Below are 23,359 nucleotides of genomic sequence, written 5' to 3'. Positions count from 1 at the left end.
CTCAGCCTCCCAAGTGCTAAGATTACAGGCAGGAGCCACCTGCCTGGCCTCAATCCCCTTTTTAGAGAATATATACACAGACAGTTAAGCAAAATAGGACAGTTTTTGCTGTACACTAGTTGTTGCTATACACTAGTATCAGAGATAGTACAGACAGCTACTTCAAACATCTGTCTCAGAGGCATTAATTTACCTAAGCAATCAATCATGTTTTGTTGAATTGAGCAGGTTTTTAAAAACTAAACTGACTATTCAGTTCAGCTGAAACAGTGAAACATTCTCGAGAGCCAACTGAGTTAACGCCTATGTTCCACCATGAGACTGCATCTACCTTTTACCCAGAGCAAGAAGTAGAGGCCTTCTTTGAAATTTTTACAGTCATATGAATATTTTTCACATTTTTTTTAAATTTAGGGGTTTGTGGGTATGAGAGATAAAAACAGAAACCCACAGTACTGAGTTGGGCATCCCAAAAAGTTAAAAACCATTGAAGCTATGCAGATGCAGCTTCCAGGAAAAGATGCTATGATGACAGCACTGGACTATTATGCAAACCTTACAGCCCTTCCAGAAATGTGAACTACCCAGCACCATGAACTGCAACACAGTGATGTTCAATAATGGCCCAAACTCTCTGATACAGGGAATGGGTAAATGAACTGGAACCATGTCACTACAACATGGTTTACAACAGGATATTGCTATCAGTGTGCATCAGCACCATGCAAGGTTCGCGGCCATTAATATTTGTCCTTGCACCTGGTAACATCAGCAATTTGGGGAATTATCAAGTTCATGGCAAACAAGCCATCAAGCATTTCAAGATTTAACCAAAGCAAGGTACGTGAATGCTGACCGCATGCGCTAAACTTTCATGTCCTGTTCACTTTACCTGTCTGGGTCAGACTGACCTCAGAAGAGCAGAGGGCAGAATCTGATGCTGAGTCACATGAAAAAGGGGCAAACAAGTCATGAAATACTCCTATTCATCATGTCACTGATGTAAGTTAATAAACAATTCATTTGTAATTACCTGATTTACACAAGAAATATAAAACGGAAGTCATTTATAAGTCAAATAGTATCATCCTTAATTTAATTATAGCTTGATAGATATAAAATTGGCTTATCTCACTTACTTGAGTAAGTTACACTTCTACAATGATGATGATAATTACTTTAAAGATTTTTATATTCAGTGGTCATCAGTGGAAAGGACCTTAATCATCTACAGAAAGAAATGATTGATTTATCAGTAGAGTTAATCTAATTTCTTAACCAGTCTTTTAATTTTTTTTTTTTTTTACCAAGTTCTAAACATATCTAATGCTATCACCTAATAAAGTAATGGTCTTTTGTCTTCAACAGTGGTGATTTTAATGCTTTTGTTTTCAGAACAGGAAAACTTGGAACATGCTTATCAAAAATTTATGGCATTACATAATCAGGAATTGCATGGACATGGCCCTACTACAATTTTCCAACTGTGTTACATACAACAAAAATATTCTTGTCAGTGGTATGAAAGATTTTAGACTTGAAATAACAGCATAATCATTTTGAGCAGTTTGACAATGTTGAAGAATCCATCAAAGGTATTTTTTAGTATCTTTATTAAAATACATTTTAAAGCAATGATACAATTTCTGTTTAGGTACTATTTTTTTCTGTTTTAAAAGAAATGCATGCACTGAGAAACGTGCATTTTAACAGATATGTCACTGCAGGCACTTATTTTGTTGAAGAAGTGGTACTATGAAGTCATGTCATAGTGCTCTCTGGCATTAGGAAAGTGGGAAAAGTGTATTCCTTGATCTCTGTAGCGCTTTCCAAATATGATTTTATAATAAAAGAGTTACATTTAATGGTAACTCAGCGCTAAGACCTGTTTCACAAATGGTGCTGGTTTTAGCAAGCAAAGCATAAAACTTCAGTACCATTTGTTATACCGGCTACTGAGGTAGTAAACAAAATATGCACTTACAAAACATCTTCAATTCTCCTATGATGTCAAATATGACATAAGACAGGGAACTTCTCAGAAGGCTGAGCTTAGCTACTATATATTACAGAGGTGAAAGCAAGGGGACTGGGGACAGAGGTCTTGTCATATATCCAGATTCAGAAGTCACAGTTTAATGATTTGGGGAAAATCTCATAAATTCTCAGAGCCTTGATTTTGTTATCTATAAAATGGAAAGTGGTAATGATGATAATGATAATAATAGCCGTTCTTTCTCAGCAAGCAAGTATGAAGCTCAAATAATATGTGGGCACTTAGCAAGCTGTTAACTGATATATAAATGTAATTTATTATTAGCCCAACTTTTAACTTCCATCAGCCAAACACCACTCTCTGGCTTCTAGTCCCAATTCCCATCATTCGGATTCTATATAAGATATTAGCAAAATTCTGGCTTTCCAGGATTTTCTTTTTTTACTTGCAAGGGCTGAGGCTGGAGCTCCATTTAACTTAAGTGGTTTGATCCAAACTGGAAAAGCACCTTCCAGCAAGGAATATCCAGATAAACCCTGAGCAGAACAAAAGAGTGGGCGCCCTCCTGACCACAAAGATGGAATCCACTCTCCTTGATACAATCCACGAATTTACATCTTTCAACTAGCTGTCCACTCAGGCCCAGCTGCAGTCAGAAATGACACCCTCCAAGCATGTGTAAGCAGAAATTAGCTCAACCACTGCTAATCCTCTGTAGGTCTGGGTTTGATTGGGGAGCACTTTGAAACTCCATACTTCCAGTGAAACTCACTGGAGCTTTTAAGTCACACGGTTCAATAATTTGGATCCCACCTTCGTGGAGTGTATCTTCCCTGTTAGTTATGAAAAGTACAACCACGTCCCGATACACACCTGGTGCGTCAGCAGGAGTTAAACTGTTTGACTGGTAAGTAAGGCTGGGGAGTGTGGGGTGGCGACGGGCATCTGTGTGCAGTGTGACAGAGCAAGAGCAGCCAGGAGAAGTTGGGTAACATGCACTCTGACCATTATTTCAAGCCATCAGATTGCAAGGTTGTTGGTCAATGCTAAAGGGAAAAGCAGATTTTTAGTGCTGCTTTATGAAACCCCTGGTGTCCTTTCCAAGGAACTGTACTCAAGCAATCATAAATACTCTGCATACAGTATGTGATATCAAGGGCATTTTAACCTGGGAAAACAGGAAAATAAGATCACTACAGAGCTGAGGTTCCTTCTAGCTCAAGTTCAGCTGGGGTGGGAAATCATGTCCATGTGCCAGTACAGATTTAAATGATCTATCATCTGCCAGAAAGAAAAACAGAAAATGAAAAAAGCACAAGCCCATCATGAACAGGGTTACATATACTAGCTCATCCTTGGAGATTCAGACTTGCAGTCTGTTTCATGTGAACACATATCTTCACAACCCGCATCTCCTGTTGACATCGAAACATTCACACGTCATCTATATCAGGCACACCATGCCTCTAACTGAAATGGTATTCAAATCTGGAGCATCGAGACTGATACTCGATTATCAACTGCCCACCAGAAACTTCTAAGGGTCTGAATCAAAGTACATGAAACCATCGGAGGAACCACAGCATTTTCATACACTGTACATCAAACTTGGTTCACTTTCCATTTAAAATTTCATTATTGCTGCCCTCGGGGTTATGCTTTCCTGATTTTTGTCTTTTTCTTCTGATGCAATCATTGCAATTGATCCAACTGCCTGATACCACAGAACATAAGAATAGTCAGGGAAAATACTGGGATGGACAGTGGAACAGTCAAGAGGAGCAATGGTGAGCCTCCTCAGATATCTCTGCCAGACCACTAATGGTGACGAGGCCACAGTGTGAAGGCAACATTAGCAGAACCAGGGAAAGCTGCACACTTTAGTAAAAAGCTAATGCAGCTGCCAAATTGAAAATCAGTATGGTCTACTTTCGATTATCCACAAGTGGTTTAACCACACAGCCTCCTTCTTCCTCTGGCTCAACCTCAGTCTGGGCTGCAGCCCAGCCACTGAGCAGGGTGGGGTATGCAGGTCTGAATGCAGTGTCTGTGCCTAAAGATACAGTCCCAACTATACTCAATACTAAATTTTCTTTTATGCATCAAACCACAAAGTTCTCTTTTACCAGTAAAGACGACTGCAATATATAAAAATGAAACTGTTAGTAAAAACTATGTTTTACACTCTCTTTTTAATGTTATATAAAATGGGGTTCTTTAAAATTCACAAGCAGATGCTTAGTAGATAAGAAATTTTATAAATCGTATTCATTAATTCGATTAGTCAAAAAGCTTTAAGAAGTCCTTACCATGTTATCTGCTGGGCATAACGATGAAGACAATTCATGGCTCACAAACCATACTGCATACTAAACCAGAATTCAAAAGTCATGTTTTCTAAAATCTAAAATATCCTTATAGATTAATATTACACTGTCCTTGTAATTTATTTGGTAGTTCTCTAGAAAAATAAGCTTTAGTGTGTTTCAAAGGTGACATCTAAGAAAATTTTCAATGGGGTAAAGGTAAAATGTTAGCACAGATGCAGTCTGTCCTTGATGTTCTGCTCCAGCTGTGCCCTTGACCACAGAAAGCCACTTGCTTGTCTGTCCCTTTTTTAAAAGCAGACCCCTATGTTAACTATCCCCCTTACTTTAAAATCCACAAACAATGCCTTTCTGCTACAACTACAAATCCAACAACCCAATTTGCTAATTTAAATTCACATCCTAATAGTGTGTAAGACTCATGAAGACTAAAACTTCTAAAGGAATTTTCCCACATTTGAAAAATAGCACCCCATCCCAGCACAGTAGGAGGCTGAGGTGGGCAGATCGCTTGAGCTCACGAGTTCCAGACCAGCCTGGGCAACATGGCAAAACCCAGTCTTTACAAAAAGTACAAAAATTAGCCAGGTGTGGTGGTGCACGCCTGTAGTCCCAGCTATTTGGGAGGCTGAGGTGCGAGGATGGCTCGAGCTGACGAGGCAGAGGTTGCAGTGAGCCAAGATTGCACCACTGAACTCCAGCCTGTGCGACAGAGCCAGACCTTGTCTCAAAAAAAAAAAAGAAAAGAAAAGAAAAATAGCATCCTTCTCTACAAGTGTCTAACTGATGGACTATGAGGGAGAAAACATGTTTAGCTGGGGGGAATATTTCCTGGTGTCTCTTACTTACTCTAGATACCTATGAACTACATTCTAAAAGAAGCTATTTAAGCTCTTCGAAAATTCACGTTCTTCATCTATGAAATAGCAATGATAAAAACATGAGACTTAAAAGTTTGTTGAGACAATTAAATGAGATGATTCATAAAAGCGTTTAGCTTGGTATCTTTTTAAAAAATAAGCTGTTACTATTTATCATCATCATTACTACTTAAATATTATCATTACTAAATAAATAGCAATTTGGTAATTCATTTCTGAACTGTGACCAACTGCTGACTCAAAAAAAGACAAGAGACCAGAATTTTCTTAATATTATTAAAGCTTCATATGGTCTCAATATCTGAGAAACATAACTTATGGTACTATTGTAATCTTCCCAAAAAACTGGGTACTGTTTGTTTTTTAAGTTAATATATGCAATTCAGAGCAAAGCCCCTAGAATGCAGTCATTATGGAGGCAGCAGTCATCACAATGTATCTTCAGGCTCTCGAAATGACACAGTTCACTCTACCAGAAAAGGTTACACTAAGATACCCATAAGCCACAGAAGTGTACAAACTTCCTTCCTAATACAGCATACTTCTTGCAATCTATTTCCTTATTTGAAATTTATTGCTATAAATACAGAGCGTGAAAAATGTGAAATGATGCCAGTTCAGCCATCACTTTGGCCCTGATCCTTTGCTAAATTTATGCATTTCTCTAGTTTTCTAAATGCCAAAGAGCTAGGCAAACTAGAAGAATATTATGCTCTTCTCTTCAGTAAAGAAGTCCACCTGAGTGTTGCCTGTAGATGGAGACAAGAGCGCCAAAGAAAAGGGATAAAAACGTTCACTTCACAGATGAGAACAGCAGGTGTGAGTGTCCGGTGAGGTAGGATTACAAGGAAATGACCCCTCTCTACAAGCGATCTGTGGAAGTCTTGCACACTTCCCAGTGTCATATCCATTCTTCCAGTCTTTGTCCAATAACAGATAAATTTAACAGAACAAGGTATGACTCAGCACAAGAACTGTCAGAGATGCATGGGCCCTCCTAGAAAGCATCTATAATGAAAGATATACTCAAGAAAAAATAGTCTTTCAGGATCTAGGTCAGTGATAGATGCTACAAATATTTGTACATGCTTAAGGATCCTCCATCCTTTCAAATGTAAGTCCCTTCTCCATATGTGATAACAATTTAAGCCCTTAGGAGAAATGTTCTGGGAGAAAAAAGTACATTAAAGCCTGAACTTGTTCAAACAAATGGTTTTTGTTTTGTTTTCTGGAAAACAGGAATACCACAGCACAGAAAAATTGGGTTGTTTTATCACCTTTGTTACCTACCATAGGGGCAATCTGAAGATTTCTTTTGAGCTTACCAACTGTCCTTTTGCAATCTTATTCCACTTAAGGAAACCACATTTCCTGCTGCAGAAATGAGAGAGTCTTGAGCTAAGGAACCCAAGGGTATTACACCCTTCCCTGTGATTCTGTCATCCTAGTTTTTATGTCTACACACTTTGCCTGGCTACGATCAGTTTCTATTCTTCAACACCTGGGCTCAGCATGAGAAGATCTTCGAGGATATATATGTATTCATAATCATAAATAGTTAGCATAAAGCTCTGTACTAATAGCAAAAGTCTGGAAGTATACCAAGATGTTAATGTTAATTACATATTACTTTTTAATTTTCTTTTTTTTTTTTTTTGAGACAGACTCTTCCTCTGTTGCCCAGGCTGGAGTGCAGTGGCACAATCTCCACTTACTGGAACCTTCACATACTGGGTTCAAGTGATTCTTTTGCTTCAGCCTCCCAAGTAGCTGGGACTACAGGCACACACCACCATTCTCGGCTGATTTTTTTTTTTTTTTTTGGTATTTTTACCAAGATGGGGTATCATCATGTTGGCCAGGCTGGTCTCAAACTCCTGACCTCAGGTGGTCCACCCACCTCAGCCTCCCAAAGTGCTGGGATTACAGGCATGAGCCATTGTGCCCGGCCTTGTATTACTTTTTACAATTAAAAAATACCTTAAAAATAAAGACGTTTGTTTATTTTGAGCCTATCTGCATACTGTAATGTGTACCTTGAGGGCAGTGTGATCCCTGCCCTCACAGAGATTACATGGAAAGATAAATTCTTAAACAAAACAAAATAAATAAATAATACACAAAACCATTTGTGGGAAGAGAAAACTGTTTAATCCTAGCTGGCTATTGATGGTTTCAAGAAGAGCAAATCTGTACACAAATAACTGCTTTTTATACAATGAACAGGTTGTATTTCTCTAAAGCAAAATATAAAAATCTGATAGACAATGCAACTCTCAAATATCTCTTTTCCTCTGAAAAATCTATTTCCGTTCAATATCATTAGAATACAAAAGACCAATATCTGATGGGGCAGGGGTGACACAAAAACCAAACACCTCTTGCGGTTTTTTTAGTTTCCAGATTTCTTTGTGGTCCTTCACCTCCTCTGCAGTTCTTTGTGGTCCTTCACCTGGGGCTACTCCAATGCAGCGGGAAATTCATCCTCCTCCTAGGCTGGGAATGACTCCTCTAATCTGGTCCTCTAATTAAAGGGGCTGTTACTGTTAAGAGCTTCATTCAGTACTTTCTCCTAAATGTGTCATAAAGTAAGTATCTTGGACTGCCCACTACTTAATCACCAAGAAACCAATCATGTCTGAGCCCTTTTTCAAGTCTTACATCTTAGACTCCGGACATGTTTATTAAAATTTTAAACTATATTCAATAATAAAGCTTAAGACATATTTTGTGAAAATTAGCAACAGGAAGAAATGCCAGGACAATCTTGTTAATACAAGAATAATAGCAAGCCACTATGTATAAGGCTCACAAGCAATATCTTATTTAACCCTCATAACAACCCTATGATATACTTCTATTATTCCTGTTGTACAGACAGTCAACTGCATCTCAGAAAGATCAAGTAGTTTGTCTAAGGTCACAACACAGTTTCAAACTCAGATCCTACTGACTCCAAAGACAGGGCTTCTACAATGTCAAACTGCTTCCCTTCGAATTAAAAAAAAAAAAAAAAAGGATGGGCAAGAGAATTTGGGTCTTTTCAAGGCTAAAAACCAAAACAAACATACACATAGAAAAGTTACCAGAGTAATCTTTTCCTTTTCATGCTCTGAAACCACTACAAATTTCCCCTTCCTCTTCTGAGCTCACTCTGTCTGGCATGGACCATGCTTTTCCAAACTAGCTGCTCCCAGAAGGAGTAGGCAGAAAAAATGATAAAACTGGACAGACTCGCTTGCAGTAAGATTTTCAGATGCAAGAATTTACTGGTGTACAAAAACAAGAGTTCAATCATAATGTTGTGAACAGAAAAAAACAAAAGATGATCCAGTTATAGGGAATGGTTCACCTAAGTCATCTCTCTTAGCTAATTTTTTGTGTGTTTGTATGTGAGAAAGAGTCTCGCTCTGTTACCAGGCTCGAGTGCAGTGGCGCAATCTCGGCTCACTGCAACCTCTGCCTCCCGGGTTCAAGCAATTCTCCTGCCTCAGCTTCCCGAGAAGTTGGGACTACAGGCGTGCACCACCATGCCCAGCCAATGTTTGTATTTTTAATAGAGACGGGGTTTCACCATGTTGGCCAGGACGGTCTCGATATCCTGACCTTGTGATCCAGCCGCCTTGTACTCCCAAAGTGCTGGGATTACAGGCGTGAGCCACCACACCCCAGCCCTCTCTTAGCTAAATATTCAAGAAAAAAAAGCACTTGACCTGCTCCTGCAGCACCACAGGTCTACTGGGAGTTCTCACTTTTTAAAAAGTGCTTCATGCATTGCGGACAGTGCCTTACCTTATTCATTTGTAAAGAGCTGCATCAGAAAAAAAACGGTTCAGTGCATTTCCAAGGCATACTACTATCCAACTGGGTGAGACTCCTTTCACTCCTCATTTCTTTTCCTCAGCAAAACCCCCACATGAATGCGCACATTTCCCTCAAAATGATAACTCATGGGATGTTATTAACATGGAAGTATGTTCTAATCTTTTAAAAAACTTTTGTCTGAATAAAGGGCCTATGCCCAAGAAAAGCAAAAGGAGACAGAAACAGTGATGGAAATGGCAGCACCAGAGAAGGCTTTTCATTCATGAATCGCTGTGCTGTTGGTGCCACAGAAATCCCACTTCACAGAAGAGAGATTCATAGGAACTCCATCTGGCCACATCTGAACAGTGCTTCTGTGGTCAAAGATGAGTACTCACAGCTACAGATTTCCCTGCACTGCTCACACACTCTGGACTATCAACTGAACTCTAGATGTCTCATGAGTACCCAGGTTTGTTTAGAATGACAGCCACCACACTGGGGAGCTGGAAGGAAGGCACCCGTAGCTAGAATTAGCAAATTATCTGAGATAAAACCATGAAGTTAAAAAATAATAAAAAAGGTAGAAAGATGAACTATTGAAAGTTGACTTGTGGTCTTGTTTTAAATCTAAAAATCATGGAGAGAGAAAAAATATGAATATATGTGAAGTGGGTCTATCGTTTGTGACTCGAAAAAATAATTTCTCAATGAGGATCTAAATTTGAGAGAAATACAACAGTCAACCTAAAATATGATTTCTTCCCCAAACCAATCATTCACTAAATTTTTGTTTCAAAATTCTGTACATTGTATACAACTTTGACAATCTTCTCATCTAATTTTCTAACCCAGCCCAGCTACAAAATCTCTGAATCAGCTCAGCAGAACTATTCCCTCCTAGTCGTAGGATCCCCAGCTCCTCCACAAGTCCACTGTTGGCCTTCTTCATTGTCATAATAACTTTCTTTGCATGGAGTTGACATCGATCTGTTCTCCAATTCCTATTAGACCTAGACATACATCAAAAGATATAAAGAGTTCCTTCACTTATTCTTTCATATGACAGCACTTCAGAATAACAGGGATGTCAGTCCCAAATCTGCAAATTTTGCAAATGACACTACAGTGGTGTGTTTGAATGTGGCTGTATGTGAGAGTGAGTGTGAGAGAGTGTGTGTGTGTAAATGTATATGTGCTGCCATCAGGTAGGCTTGGGAGGGCAATGCTCAGCCACAAATAGCAATTCTGAAAGAAAAAGATGACAAGAACAGCTCTAAGATAATCCTCAGCTCTTTTCCAAAGGTAGCATCCAATGAATTTATATTTATCTAGGTTACACCTTGCATCTTTAAAATGCAATGTGGCATCTAAAATAGAAGAAATTCCATCTGGTCAGAGGATGCACAGAAAACAAGGCAGTATGTGCCTCTGAGGTCACATTGATAGGAATTATCAATGCTGGTGAAAGAAAATCTTCAGATTGACTTCTAATCATGCTTATGTCCAAAAGAGATAAAATGCCAGTCACTGGTTTCAGTTTAAAGCCCCTGGAAGTTCAACCAGTTTTCTTCCCTAGTCAACACAGTGAAATTGGTCTGATTTGAAAACTCATCAGCAGCCAAGGTGGTATCTCTAGCTTCTCTTCCTAAGAAAAGGTTGTTACCAAACAGTAAAAGCGTCTCAGAAAGAAACTCTGCATCCAGTCTGACAAGATTCAGTGTGCTGGCAAAAAGATTGATCCCATATGAATACAAAACAACAAAAAATGAAACACTTTTCAACCATGAAAAGCCTTATATAACAAAATTTTATGTCTTACAAATCTCTGCAAAATAAGCCTAAGCAATATAGGGAGACAAAAAAAATTTTTTTTTTAATTAGTTGGGCACAATGGTACACACCTGTGGTCCCAGCTACTCAGGAGGCTGGGGAGGGAGGATCATTTGAGCCAGGGAGGTCAGGGTGCAGTGAGCCATTCACATCACTTCACTCCAACCTGGGTGACAGAGCAAGCAAGACCCTGTCTCAAAAAAAAAAAAAAAAAAAAAAAAAAAACTGCAAAATAAACAGTAAAACCTCACCGTAGGGCATTTGTTGACTGCCATGAAATTGTGAATCAAGGTGAAACATGGTGACCTGTGTCAGTGCTGAAACACTGACTGGAATAAACACGAGCCCACTGAAGCTCTCTCGTCAGCTCAATTCAACAAACCTCTCTGGTCCTGTCTCTTTGGATAACTGTTTGAACTCTGCCCAGTCTCACAACTTTCTGACTTCCGGCTTTTACTTTTTAACCTATTTATGCCTAGTGTTCCATTACTGGAACACTAAGCATGTGGGAGTTATTTATATCCTACTGCTCAAGATCATTGCCAAGGTCTGATGGCAAAAATTCAAAAAATTGCAACCTCCAGCATAAATGGGTTAAAAATGAAGACACTGGACCCAGTGCTAGGCCATAGCCAGGAGCACCAAATTCACTTGATTCTAAAAATTTTTCTATATTGACGTAATCACTGCTATGCCTAAGAGAAAGCCTCATCTCTGAGAGCTAACTTTTCACACAAATGCTAAGACAACTGAGTTATGATGAAACATCTCTTGAATCAAGAAAATCTGTTAAATAGACCTGCACAGAAATTGAGATGCTGTACATCATTTAGGCTAAGTCTTTCCAAAAATACTCAGGCAACTTAGCATAATATTAAGAGTAGAGACTCAGGGGTTAAGATGACCTGAGTTCAAATATCATTTCTATAAAGTATCCTAGCAGCATGACCTTTGATAAACTGATCACTTCATTGTGCTTCAGTTTCATCATCTGTAAAATGGAGATAATAATAGTATTACCTTATAGGATAGCCATTAAAGACCTAATTGAATTGACAGTGAAATGAGTTTATAATTGGCAATGGGCTTTACATCCATTAGTATATCCTAGCATCTTCCTAGTCCTATGCTAAACTCTCTCAACAAAGTAAAGTACGTTTGAGTCAAAAGAATACAATCCCAGTGCCTAGAATGGTGGGTGCCAAGTCAAGTCATGGAGTGAATTGAATGAGCAAGTTCTTAGAGAAAAAAGCTCTACCTATGAGCATATATCAGAAAAATGCTGACACAATAAATGAATCATAGGCTATAGATGTCTTCAACTCCCCATCCCCAGTAGGTAAGAAGAGCAGATGAGTTTGTTCTACTAGTGAAGGTCAATGTCCGATCTCCAGACAGCATCACTATTTTCAGTAACCACATCAACCCAATGGGGCCAGAGGTGGACTAAGGCAGACCTAATACAAATACCCACATCTAGAAATTAAATCAGACTTTAGTGCATTTCTGCTGCTTTGTCTTTACAAGGAATACAGATATAAATGAAATAGAACTCATGTAACCATACAAAATTGCACAGAAAAGGCTTAAAAAAAAAAAAAGATTAGGTCCCTCCTGCTGCATCTTACATTAGGTACTACCTTTAGGATCATTTATCTTCATGCTCTAAATCCAAATAGATGCATGGATGAGATATTCCATAGAAAGTTCTGTGACCCTGGACAACCTTCTAGGAACTAGACATAAATCAGTTTATGCCTGAATAACATCCAGTCCACCAGCTAACTGGCTCAAAACCCAAGTTTAATTCCTTTGAGCCTATGCCTAAGAAGACAAAAATCTTAAGAAAATAGACTAATCAGAAGTCTAAACTAGACTCGCTTCAAGAGGGCCAGAGGAAAACTGGGGGCGGGGGGAGGGCACTTTAATGAGAGCAATGTGGATGCAGAAAGGCTCCTGTCTAGTTCATCATTTCATAAACTGCTAGGCAGTTGGTGGCAAAATACATCCCACAGAATTTGTAGAAACGGAAGTCACAGCAACACATGGAAAACAAACCAATATCTTCTTAGGTCAAAAATGAGTATTGACCAACTACAGCTAATACACACACCTAAATATCTGCCCTGAAATACAGGGTTAAACTCTCACATAGTCCAAATGGAGCCCAGCAACTGCTCAAGATCTTGGGGATGTACAGATTCCCTTCAATGCATCTTTATCACTCGAAGGCCGGCTCCTACTAAAGTCGATTTCTTTCATCTTTTTCTTTAATTCAGTCCTAACAAAAGTTACAGGGCATCCACTGTTACAAAGAACATCACAAGCACTAAGAAAACACCATCCCAGTGTTCAAGAAAACATATCCCGGTGTAGGAGACCTACTTACACACAACGAAGTACAACGTAAGCCAGACTGAACCACCACATGGCAACAGAAACCATGTGCAAGAGACAGAAGGGAGAGGAAGAAGGCTAATCAAGGAAGCCTGGACAAGAGAAGAGATGTGTTCTCTACCTTCTTCCACAAAAGAATTGAGACAGCTTGAAGGATGAGTAGGGTTTCAACAGGCAGAGAAAGAACTGGGCAACCCAGGCAGAAGAGCAGGCATAGAAAAGGGGGAGGAGGGCACAGCATGTTCAAAAGACATTTCAGTTTTATAAAGAAGTGAGGGTGGTGAGCAGTCCCGTGGAACTTGTGCTTTAATTTTGACATGTACACTTGAGCACTTGAAGGGTTTGCCTTTATACTTTCTCCCTGATAGTAATATTACTGATAGGTTCAAAGGATTCTTGAGCTTCTTCCAGTTTCACCCACCTTCAATGTCTTTTCCACAGCTTAACTCCTTCATTTAGTCAGGGCAGGCTTTAACATGTGGCTCATGGAGAAACGTGAAACCATAGACACCAGCAGAACTCACAATAAAAAACACATTTTGAAATAAAGGTTAAGCTCTCAAACCAACAGACCTTGCTTGATCAGCAAAAATGTAGGTGTTAACAGGAAATCGCTATATTGTGTAATCCTCATTTCACCCTCCACAAAATTGGACTATAATTCAAAATAAGTGAAGCAACAATTGGACGGATGACCAGTTTTTGTTGTTTACATAGTTTAATGCACAAATGTGCAGTTTCCATGATCTTCAGAATGACGTGATTTACATGAGGCTTTAACAATAAATAAACTTGAAGTGCTGTATATAGTTAGCATATGGTGAAATTTTTAAGCAAAGCTTTCTTCCACTCCCTGCAAGACATTTAAAATATTCTCCCCATTGGGGTCTTTCATTTTTATTTTACACCCTGCTAATTCTCCTCCTGTGCAAATATAAATTTTTGTTTTATAAATAAAACATAACGGTGGAAAATAAAACAAAAAATAGGTTCTTTATACATTATTGCCACAATAATCACTAACAACTGCACACAGACTTTACAGATATTTATAACTTTGCCATTTTAAAAGTTAGTCATGGATGACACAAATACTTATATTACTGTGTAATAATTTATGATATTTCTATAGACCTGGTATGTATCATCCTTCTTTAACCACCTGGCACATCAGAATATCTAGGAAAGGATTAACAGTTATTTGCAATAAATCTCAAAAATGTACCTTGTGAGGGACATATACAAATAAATCCTTAAACAATGATGTACTCTCTTGTCAACTTTTTAAAAACCCTGTCATATGAATCTTATATATATGACATTTCCCAGAGTCTTAGGAAACATATTTTGACCAAGATGAAGGTCATGCCTGGATTGCATCTTCCTTCCCCAAATTTCATCACAGTGTTTTCCTTTTCACCTAACTGGATTTTACTTAAAGAACTCTAATAAAGTCATGACCATAATTACACTATAGGGATATAATGCTTTAATTGCTTCTTACCAGCAAGCCATAAAGGCGAAATCTCAATCTTAAGTTACCATTGGCACCTCTCCTTCTAGAATATCAGGGTAATCAATGAGTTTGCAATGTTACGTAAGTCATGATCTAACACATGCCCAAATTGGAAGTCTAGCAAGGCCAGGCCTGCAGTTCAATTTTTAACGACAAATTAAAGAACACATTGGAATCTGAGATTTTTTTAAAGATTATCTTACACATGATAGTTGTTCAATAAAATCGTCATTAAGAAAGAACACTGTCAAGGTACTTTATTAAATACTCTTAGCCCAGAAATTGCTACAAGGGCTATTTGACAGTTTTTATTTGGAGCTACATTTCTATTCAAACTGGCTACAAATCTTTTACCTGAAATACTTTGTAAGGAAACTCATTAAAATGCTCTTGTGAAAGGAGAGCATAACACCATTGCCTTCGCTTTGTCTAATAGCTCAGGACCTCTCGCTCATAAATTCATTCCAATTAAATTATGCTTCTCAAGGTGCTCCTTCTTATGCAGTCCTTATGTAATTGTACCTAATATTTTCTCCACAACTGATGTTACATTAAACAGGCTTTTACTACCTAATGGTCCCCACTCCTTCCTCCTTCTTTTATTCCCTTTTTCCTTCCTTCTTTTTTTTTTTTCAGTTCAAAGGAGAGAGAAATCCAACCTGAAAAACACTTTTTAAAGTTTGCTTTAAGCTTTCAAGTTCTTTATAATTTTCTTAATGTGATACATAAAATACACAGAGACTGAAACAAATGTATCTCTTTTGAGCACCAGAAAAAGAATTACATTTTAAAGTTCAATGAAAAACAGTAAAGAGGTCAATTGATATTATTGGCCAGTTTTATCTCAAGGAAGTGTGCTACAGAGGAGGGGATGTGTTGATTAAAATTAGTACAATAACTCATAAAATTATCAACAATCATTATATTTTCCATTGACAGGATAAAAGGTACTGATTCTTTACGTGATCAGGGTATATTTTCATGTGATACTTAGGGTAACAAAAATCTGAGAAAGTATGTGAGATCTTACTACATATCTTGGCTTGTATTGCAGATTCCCATCAGAATTTTCTATTTTTAAATAAAATGTAGAGGGAGTCGTTGTTTTCCCTTTCACACTTTGCTGTACTTCAGCAACCCTACAGAATAAATGGGAGTTTTATAAGAAAGGAATCGTTCATACATGAAAAGATTATAGATGACAATTTCATAACTTTGCTAAGTATGTAAATAACCTATCTACAGCCATAAAGCACTTAAATGAGTACTATTACCTTTTATTACTGCTCTTACCATAGTTAGAAATATCATTAGCATTATACACATTATTAAAATTTCTGGAGGTTTCCTGGTTTGTTTGTTTAGCTTTTCTTCATCTTTTCTGTCATTAGTTGGGGATGAACACACATTTAATTATGTACTTGTGATAAATCACTGGACTGAGTAGGTAAATAATTCTAGAGCACTTGTGGTACCTAAGTAGTATGTCTTATCTACCCAACATGACTGGTATCTTTTTAAGGTTCATGATACTGTTTTTTATTTTGGAGAATGTATACACTGTTTTATAGCAGAGGTTCCATCAGCGATTATTGACTGGCAGATCAAATCAAGAGGGTGACATATTTTAATTCATCAGCTGCTATATAAAGGCCAGTGTTTAGTATCAGAATTTTCTAAAGAATGGATCAATTAATCTTTCTTAAAAAAGTGATTTTTTTTTCTGTGTGAAGTCTAAAATGTGATGATTAATTTTAGCTAACCTCTATTGGGAACTTCCAGTGTTCCAGGAGGAAGACTCTAAGTGTTTTACATTAATTCACTCATAAGATTATTATCCTATACAGATGAGGAAACTGAGGCACTGAGCGGTCAAGTGGTTTGCACAAGATCACAAGGCTAGTCAAAGGGGAACTGAGATCTAAAGCTGCAACTGGGCTCCAGAGTCCACGCTGCTAATGACTGTGCTGCCTCCCGCTGTCATTTAAAATACGCCAGTTTGTCATCACTGCAAATGGTGACTAACTAAGGGTCAATAGGGAATTGCATAATTCCAGCTCAATTTTTTTTGAGACAGAGTGTCACTCTGTAGCTCAGGCTGGAGTGCAGTGGTGCAATCTTGGCTAACTATAGCCTCTGCCTCCTGGGTTCAAGCAATTCTCCTGCCTCAGCCTCCCGAGTAGCTGGGATTACAGGCACACACAACCACACCCAGCCAATTTTTGTATTTTTAGTAGAGATGGGATTTCACTGTGTTGCCCAGGCTGGTCTCAAACTCCTGACCTCAAGTAACCCACCCACCTCGGCCTCCCAAAGTTTTGGGATTGCAGGCGTGAGCCACCGTACCTGGCCACTCAACTTTTTTTTAGTACACCACCAAAACTTAGTATACGTGGAAAAGTATACACACTTGGAGGTACACCACGTATCTATGAAGTTAGCATTAGAAGGAACCAGAAAAAACTTGTATTTTCTTCCCAGAAAGGAAGCAATGTAGTATATACGATCTCGAGTCAAACAGATATGGGTTCAAATTTCATGTCTACTACTCACAAGATATGGTACATAAGATTGGAAATGCTATATAAGCCATGGTATACTCATTTCTAAAATGACGGTTTTAGCCATAGAATAGAGGTGGCATGAGAACCAAATGAGGCAACACGGGTAAACTGATTTCCATTTCTTCTTAACATTTTGTAAACGATCAATAAATGGTAGCTATTAACAGATATCCTCAATCAGCAGTGTGTCTTTTTTGCTTCGTACAAAGGGACCTACTTCATTACATTTTGTTGTTGCTGTTTTCCAGGAATCCTCAATCTAATCCTATTTTAAAATTTCAAATGTAAATATACAAAGAGGAGGACAGCATTGAAGAGTAATCTGTATGACCCACTGGAAACATGGGAACCACATTTCTGGTCTTTAGAATTCTAGTGAAGGGAACCAGCATTTCTTCATAACACTCCTTCTCCCTTAAAATAGGGACAATTCTTATTTCAAAATAGGAGCTGAGAGAATTAGAGAGTGATGGTTTTTTAGTGGGCAAAGGCCGTTTTCCAACCCATTCCTAAGGATGGCAAACATAATACTTCAGAGTGATGAAGGAGGGGGGCAAGCCGGGGTGGTGAGGTCTCTGCCTTTTAAGCAAGCCAGCCAGCAAACACAAATGCATGCAATTTGAAATTTTAATTAGGGTGCCATGTGCTGGTGACATATGGCGACACACTGACAGCTGGGCATCCAGGTTCAGGAACAGACCTGGGTTCTGAAGTCACAGTTGGCAGAAGCAAAGTTCTCTGCTTGTGCGCTAGGTGCTAGCATGCCTGGAAAGTGCTCTGCCAACATCACCCCACTATTCAGCACTGCCTTCCGGTTGCATACAGACGCTGCCTGCCAGAGGACCACGACTGCAATTCAGATAGAGAGTGAAGAACGAATGAAAAGGAATAAAAAGAGTAAAACCCCCAGGTCCTATTCTCAGTTGCAAGCCCAGATAACACTCAAAACAACATAATCATTGATTTTTGGTGACTTCTCAGTCAAAGACCCTAGGACTTTCACACTAAATCTCCCTTGCAGGGGGTGCTCTCTCTGTCACCGAAACAGAACACACATCAGGGCACTGCCAGCAAGAGCTCTGTGTTACCTGCTCCAAAGTCAATCAGAAGGAAGTCCTTATATAAAACCAAGTATGATTTAAAAGTCTGATTTGCATAGATTGGAAGATGAATCATGTTAGCAAAGAACTGTATCAAGATTGAATAAAGACATTTTAAGAAAACTTGTTAAACCGGAAAGGTCAAGTTTTCTTTTTTCTTCTCCCAGATTTTTTTTCTGTGATGAATTAAATGTTGGTCAGTTTGACCTTTGAAGCTTCACAAGTTGCCTGAAAATGTCTTAAAATGGGTTAATGAATTGCCTTGTGGCTTTTTCATCTGCTCTTCCTTGCCCCACTTTGCCTGTTTACTCTACTTGAAGTGGGAATACTCTATCTACAACTGCCGTTCCTTTTTATTTTGAGACAGAGTTTCACTCTTGTAGCCCAGGATGGAGTGCAATAGCACAATTTTCGCTAACTGAAACCTCCGCCTCCTGAGTTCAAGTGATTCTCCCGCCTCAGCCTCCCAAGTAGCTGGAATTACAGGTGCCTGCCACCACGCTCAGCTAATTTTTTGTATTTTTAGTAGAGCCGGGGTTTCACTATGTTGGCCAGACTGGTCTCGAACTCCTGACCTCATGATCTGCCCACCAAAGTGCTGGGATTACAGGCGTGAGCCACCGCCATGCCGCCCCCAGCTATGTCCGCTGTTTCTAAGCAAGCCTTGGCCTCACAGTAAGTAGAATAATAACAAGGTTTCTTAGCTGAACCATGCAATATTAAGAGACTCATATTTGAATCCTTCTTTACCTACAGAGTATTTTTGAGATATAAACATGCCAAACTGCACCCTCTACAACTCTATGGGAAATCTGAGTTTCTAGCCATCACATAATGAAATTCTTCTGGGATATTATAAATATGGGGTCCAAACTCTTATCTCTTGCTTGCATTCCAAATATTGCTATCACATCAGCCAACTGAATTTAAGGTAGAGCCATCACTGAAGTGGAAATTCAAAATTCATTAACTTGATTAAAAGCCAACAATTCCCTCTGTTTAATTAAACATAAATACATATGCATCTCTAATACACACACACATACACACACATACACACACACACACACACTCCTTTAAAGTTTTAAACAGTGTGACCTATAGGAAATTTGACTTTTTTTTTAAACTATTGATACTGTTATGAGTATGCAGAGAAGTTGGTTTACACCACATTTTATTCTACTTCAAGTTCATTTTTGGATAGCAACAAAATAAGCTGAAGATTAACATCAGCCGTTTCAGGCTTCAGACAACACTGCTGCAAGCTGGAGAATACAGATACCAGAATTTACACCCTCCAGTTGTAAGCCCATTAACTAGTTTGGACAGTAAATATGCATTTACACACAGTTACCCTTAAAAAAAATTAAGCGTGCTGATACTAAAAAAAATACTATAGTCTCCTATATATTAGCATGAGCTCTTTGAAATAAAATACCGCTGGCCAGTCATATTGCATGTAAAATCTGGTCTACACTAAGAAATGTACATACATGTACCCTTAAGAGTAGCAGAGAAAGCTAAAAGCAAATATATTCTAAATTCTAGACATTTTCCAAATTTATCTTAAACCAGCTTTTAACTGGTTCAAGTGAAGATTTCTTTAACTTGATTCAACGGCTCCATAGCCATGACCTAGGAATTTACTAAATAAGGCAGAATATTGGGCAGGATGATGCAAATTTTTGCCCTGAAAAAATCCTTTATAAAGTTTATACAAATTTTTTATACAAATCAAATTTTAGGTACTGATTCCCTATTCTAGGTTTTCAATAGCACACTATGGCTATAATTTCCTCAGAAGATACCACTAAACTCTTTAAAACACATCTATACCACCTACACATAAGACAAGAACAAATACACGCACAAAGTAAACTCAACTTTTAATTTTCTATGTAAAATGAAAAACTTGTAAAACTATGAATTACAGAGTTTAAAACATACTTTGCAAACAACATTAGTGGAATCCGAATCCATTTGTAGAGAAATAAAGCAGTCTGACTATAAAGATCAAATCTACATTACAGAAAAATTCAGTTACTCTGTAAGAAAATCCAGACTCATTAAAAATGGTTAAATATAGTATTTTACTCTGCTTTCTTTATAAATCACATTTTTTCTGACATAAGAACTAAGTTAATAAAAAGTGAAATTGAATTTCTAGCCTCTAAAATGGTATTATGAAAAAGTAGCATTTAAAAGAGATATTCCTGTGGTTCTAAAAAACATGTAAATTTTCTAAAAAAAAAATTTAAAAATATGTAAATTTTCACTGTTTTTCAAAAAATGGTAAATTTATTAGAAAACATTTACAAAAAATAAATATCACCTTTGAATAGGCTGAAACTGTCAGGGGATAAAAAATTTATAAATCTACTACAAAAGTAAAATTTTCAAATACAATTCAAATACAGATAAAATGGATAAGGTGGCCAATTACATTTTAAAATGTTAACTCTTAGTGACACATATAGACAAAAATAAGGAAAAGAATAATATACAGACAGAGGAGGGTATACAAGAAAGGTCAGGAGAACAATATTGTTTATGGGAATAAATTAGACTAGACCTTGAAATACAAAGGATTCAAGAAAATTACGGTTTAGGTGAAAAACTACGGTTCCTTGGGTTGCATTTCACATACAAGTTGCATGTGCTGGTCATTCTCTGATATGGCTAAGATATTAACTAACAGGGGAACACATTCATGATGGCATAAGAGCCTGTGATCACAGCAGTTTTGACAAAGGAATCCTGGTTGGGCAAAATTAACATTCCATAAAAACACAATAGGAAAGAAAAACCTATAAATGTACACCAAGAATCCCTGCAAATGTTCATGCTGCTGAATAAATAAGAATTAATGAAAATATTTCAGTATGGATTCCTGGTTATCATTACTTAAAATGGGGCAGCTGAAGTCAGAACATATACAACACCAGGTGGTGAGAAAAAGAAGCAGAGGTTCACAGAATTAATGTCTCAGAAAGCCACAGAAAAGAGCCATAATTTTAAAAAGGGGAAATTGATAGGAATTTGTGATGAATTCTACACTATGCTTACTTAGATCTATCTTTGAAAATGAAAAGAGCTCTATATAGTCAGGGTATCTGGATTTAATCCAGACACACTCATTAAACAATTTTGAGAACCCTAGAAATTAAGAGCTGTGAGCAACCTGTCAATAAGAGGCCAGGAAAAGGGCAATTTAATTAAAAAGAAAAGTGATCAGCATGGGATAGTGGGAAGGGCACTGAGTTCAGATCTACTTTGTTATCTTTGCCAGTTCCTACACACAGGACACTGACATGGTACTTCTTTACCTGCAAAATGATGGGGTGAAGTCAAGGCCCTATTTTTTTTCAGCTCTACAATTCTTTATCTCTATAACCTAATATCTACCTTGCCTACCTTATAGGGTTTTGTGAAAATTAATTAAGATAAGCTTGCATGGAAATTGTAAGTTTTTTTTAATACAGGGACAATTAAGATGACCTAAAGTTAATATAAATAAAGGAAGGAGAAACGCCTTAACTGCAGAAGATGGACAAAATACAAGGCAAAGATATGATGCTTGCACTACTGATGTCTTGAGAAAAAGAAGTGACTCTATTTACTCAGAAAGAAATCTGACAGCAATCTGAGACATGCTTTCAAAGGACGCATACTTTAAAAATTCTAGAAAATAGCTTTCCAGCCCCGGCCCCAGACCCTACAGCCGCCGTGATGTTGATGCCTAAGAAGAACCAGATTGCCATTTATGAGCTCCTTTTTAAGGAGGGAGTCATGGTGGCCAAGAAGGATGTCCACATGCCTAAGCACCCGGAGCTGGCAGACAAGAACGTGCCCAAGCTTCATGTCATGAAGGCCATGCAGTCTCTCAAGTCCCGAGGTTACGTGAAGGAACAGTTTGCCTGGAGACATTTCTACTGGTACCTTACCAATGAGGGTATCCAGTATCTCCATGATTACCTCCATCTGCCTCCAGAGATCATGCCTGCCACCCTACGCTGCAGCCGTCCAGAGACAGGCAGGCCTCGGCCTAAAGGTCTGGAAGGTGGGCGACCTGCAAGACTCACAAGAGGGGAAGCCGACAGAGATACCTACAGACGGAGTGCTGTGCCACCTGGTGCCGACAAGAAAGCCGAGGCGGGGGCTGGGTCAGCAACCGAATTCCAGTTTAGAGGCGGATTTGGTCGTAGTCGTGGTCAGCCACCTCAGTAAAATTGGAGAGGAGTATTTTGCATTGAATAAACTTACAGCTAAAAAACTTAAAAAAAAAAAAATTCTAGAAAATAACAAAAGGTACTACCGTCCATCAGGGACTGGTCCAAGTGTTGTCCTGGGCACTTCCCTAACTTATTTACCCAGTTCTCACAACCTTCTCGGGTGGTAGGTGTTTTTATGAAACCTTAATGGTTGGGGGAAAATGATGAGACTTAAGAGTTTAAGACCAAGGTCACCTATAGTAAGGATTTGAACCTAGGTCTCTGCCTGATACTACATTATCTTGTTAATCAAATTAATTAATTATCAAGTCAAATCAATCTTGTTAATCTTAACTACCACATTATACTAATGCTGTTCCTCTCCGTACAAGCACTTCCCCTATTTTAATTAAATTCTTCAGGCCAATCAGTTAATTGGGTCAAAAAGTTAAGTTGACTCTGGATGTATGTAGACAAAGCCCTGAATAAAAATGTAGGCATAAGGAGGCATTCTCTTAAGAATGTGCACTATAATGATCAGTTCTATTAAAGTGGGATGTTTGCCTTTTGGTATTTCCAGGAAAGGCACTAAGGACATAATGGGGAAAACGTTAAAGGGAAAAGTGGTCACATTATAAAGTAAATGCATTAACCATCAGAATTTTCTTTCTAGGACCTAGTGGTTTTGCAGCTTCTTCAGCAAATATTTCCTACTATGTATCATCCTTGG

General features: G+C 38.2%; 2 protein-coding genes across 6 annotated transcripts in view; one reads left to right on the top strand and one right to left on the bottom strand.

The window, feature by feature from the left end:
- The window catches only part of NFIA (nuclear factor I A), a 389,302-nt gene that overhangs the window by 249,188 nt on the left and 116,755 nt on the right, over positions 1-23,359 (bottom strand). The window lies entirely within an intron of this gene.
- On the top strand, positions 22,148-22,645 carry LOC135273406 (small ribosomal subunit protein eS10-like). The gene has a single exon (XM_064372410.1). The coding sequence runs from the start codon at positions 22,148-22,150 to the stop codon at positions 22,643-22,645; it is 498 nt and encodes a 165-aa protein (XP_064228480.1).

This window comes from Aotus nancymaae, unplaced genomic scaffold, assembly GCF_030222135.1.
Source record: "Aotus nancymaae isolate 86718 unplaced genomic scaffold, 86718_ANA_hifiasm-v0.15.2.pri h1tg000007l, whole genome shotgun sequence".
Taxonomy (NCBI): Eukaryota; Metazoa; Chordata; class Mammalia; order Primates; family Aotidae; genus Aotus; species Aotus nancymaae.
The sequence above is the reverse complement of the archived record's forward strand: the minus strand, read 5'-3'. Positions and strand labels throughout refer to the sequence as shown.

Excerpts from the sequence above, each read along its gene's own strand:
- LOC135273406 (XM_064372410.1), top strand. The coding sequence starts at position 22,148 with ATGTTGATGCCTAAGAAGAACCAGATTGCCATTTATGAGCTCCTTTTT.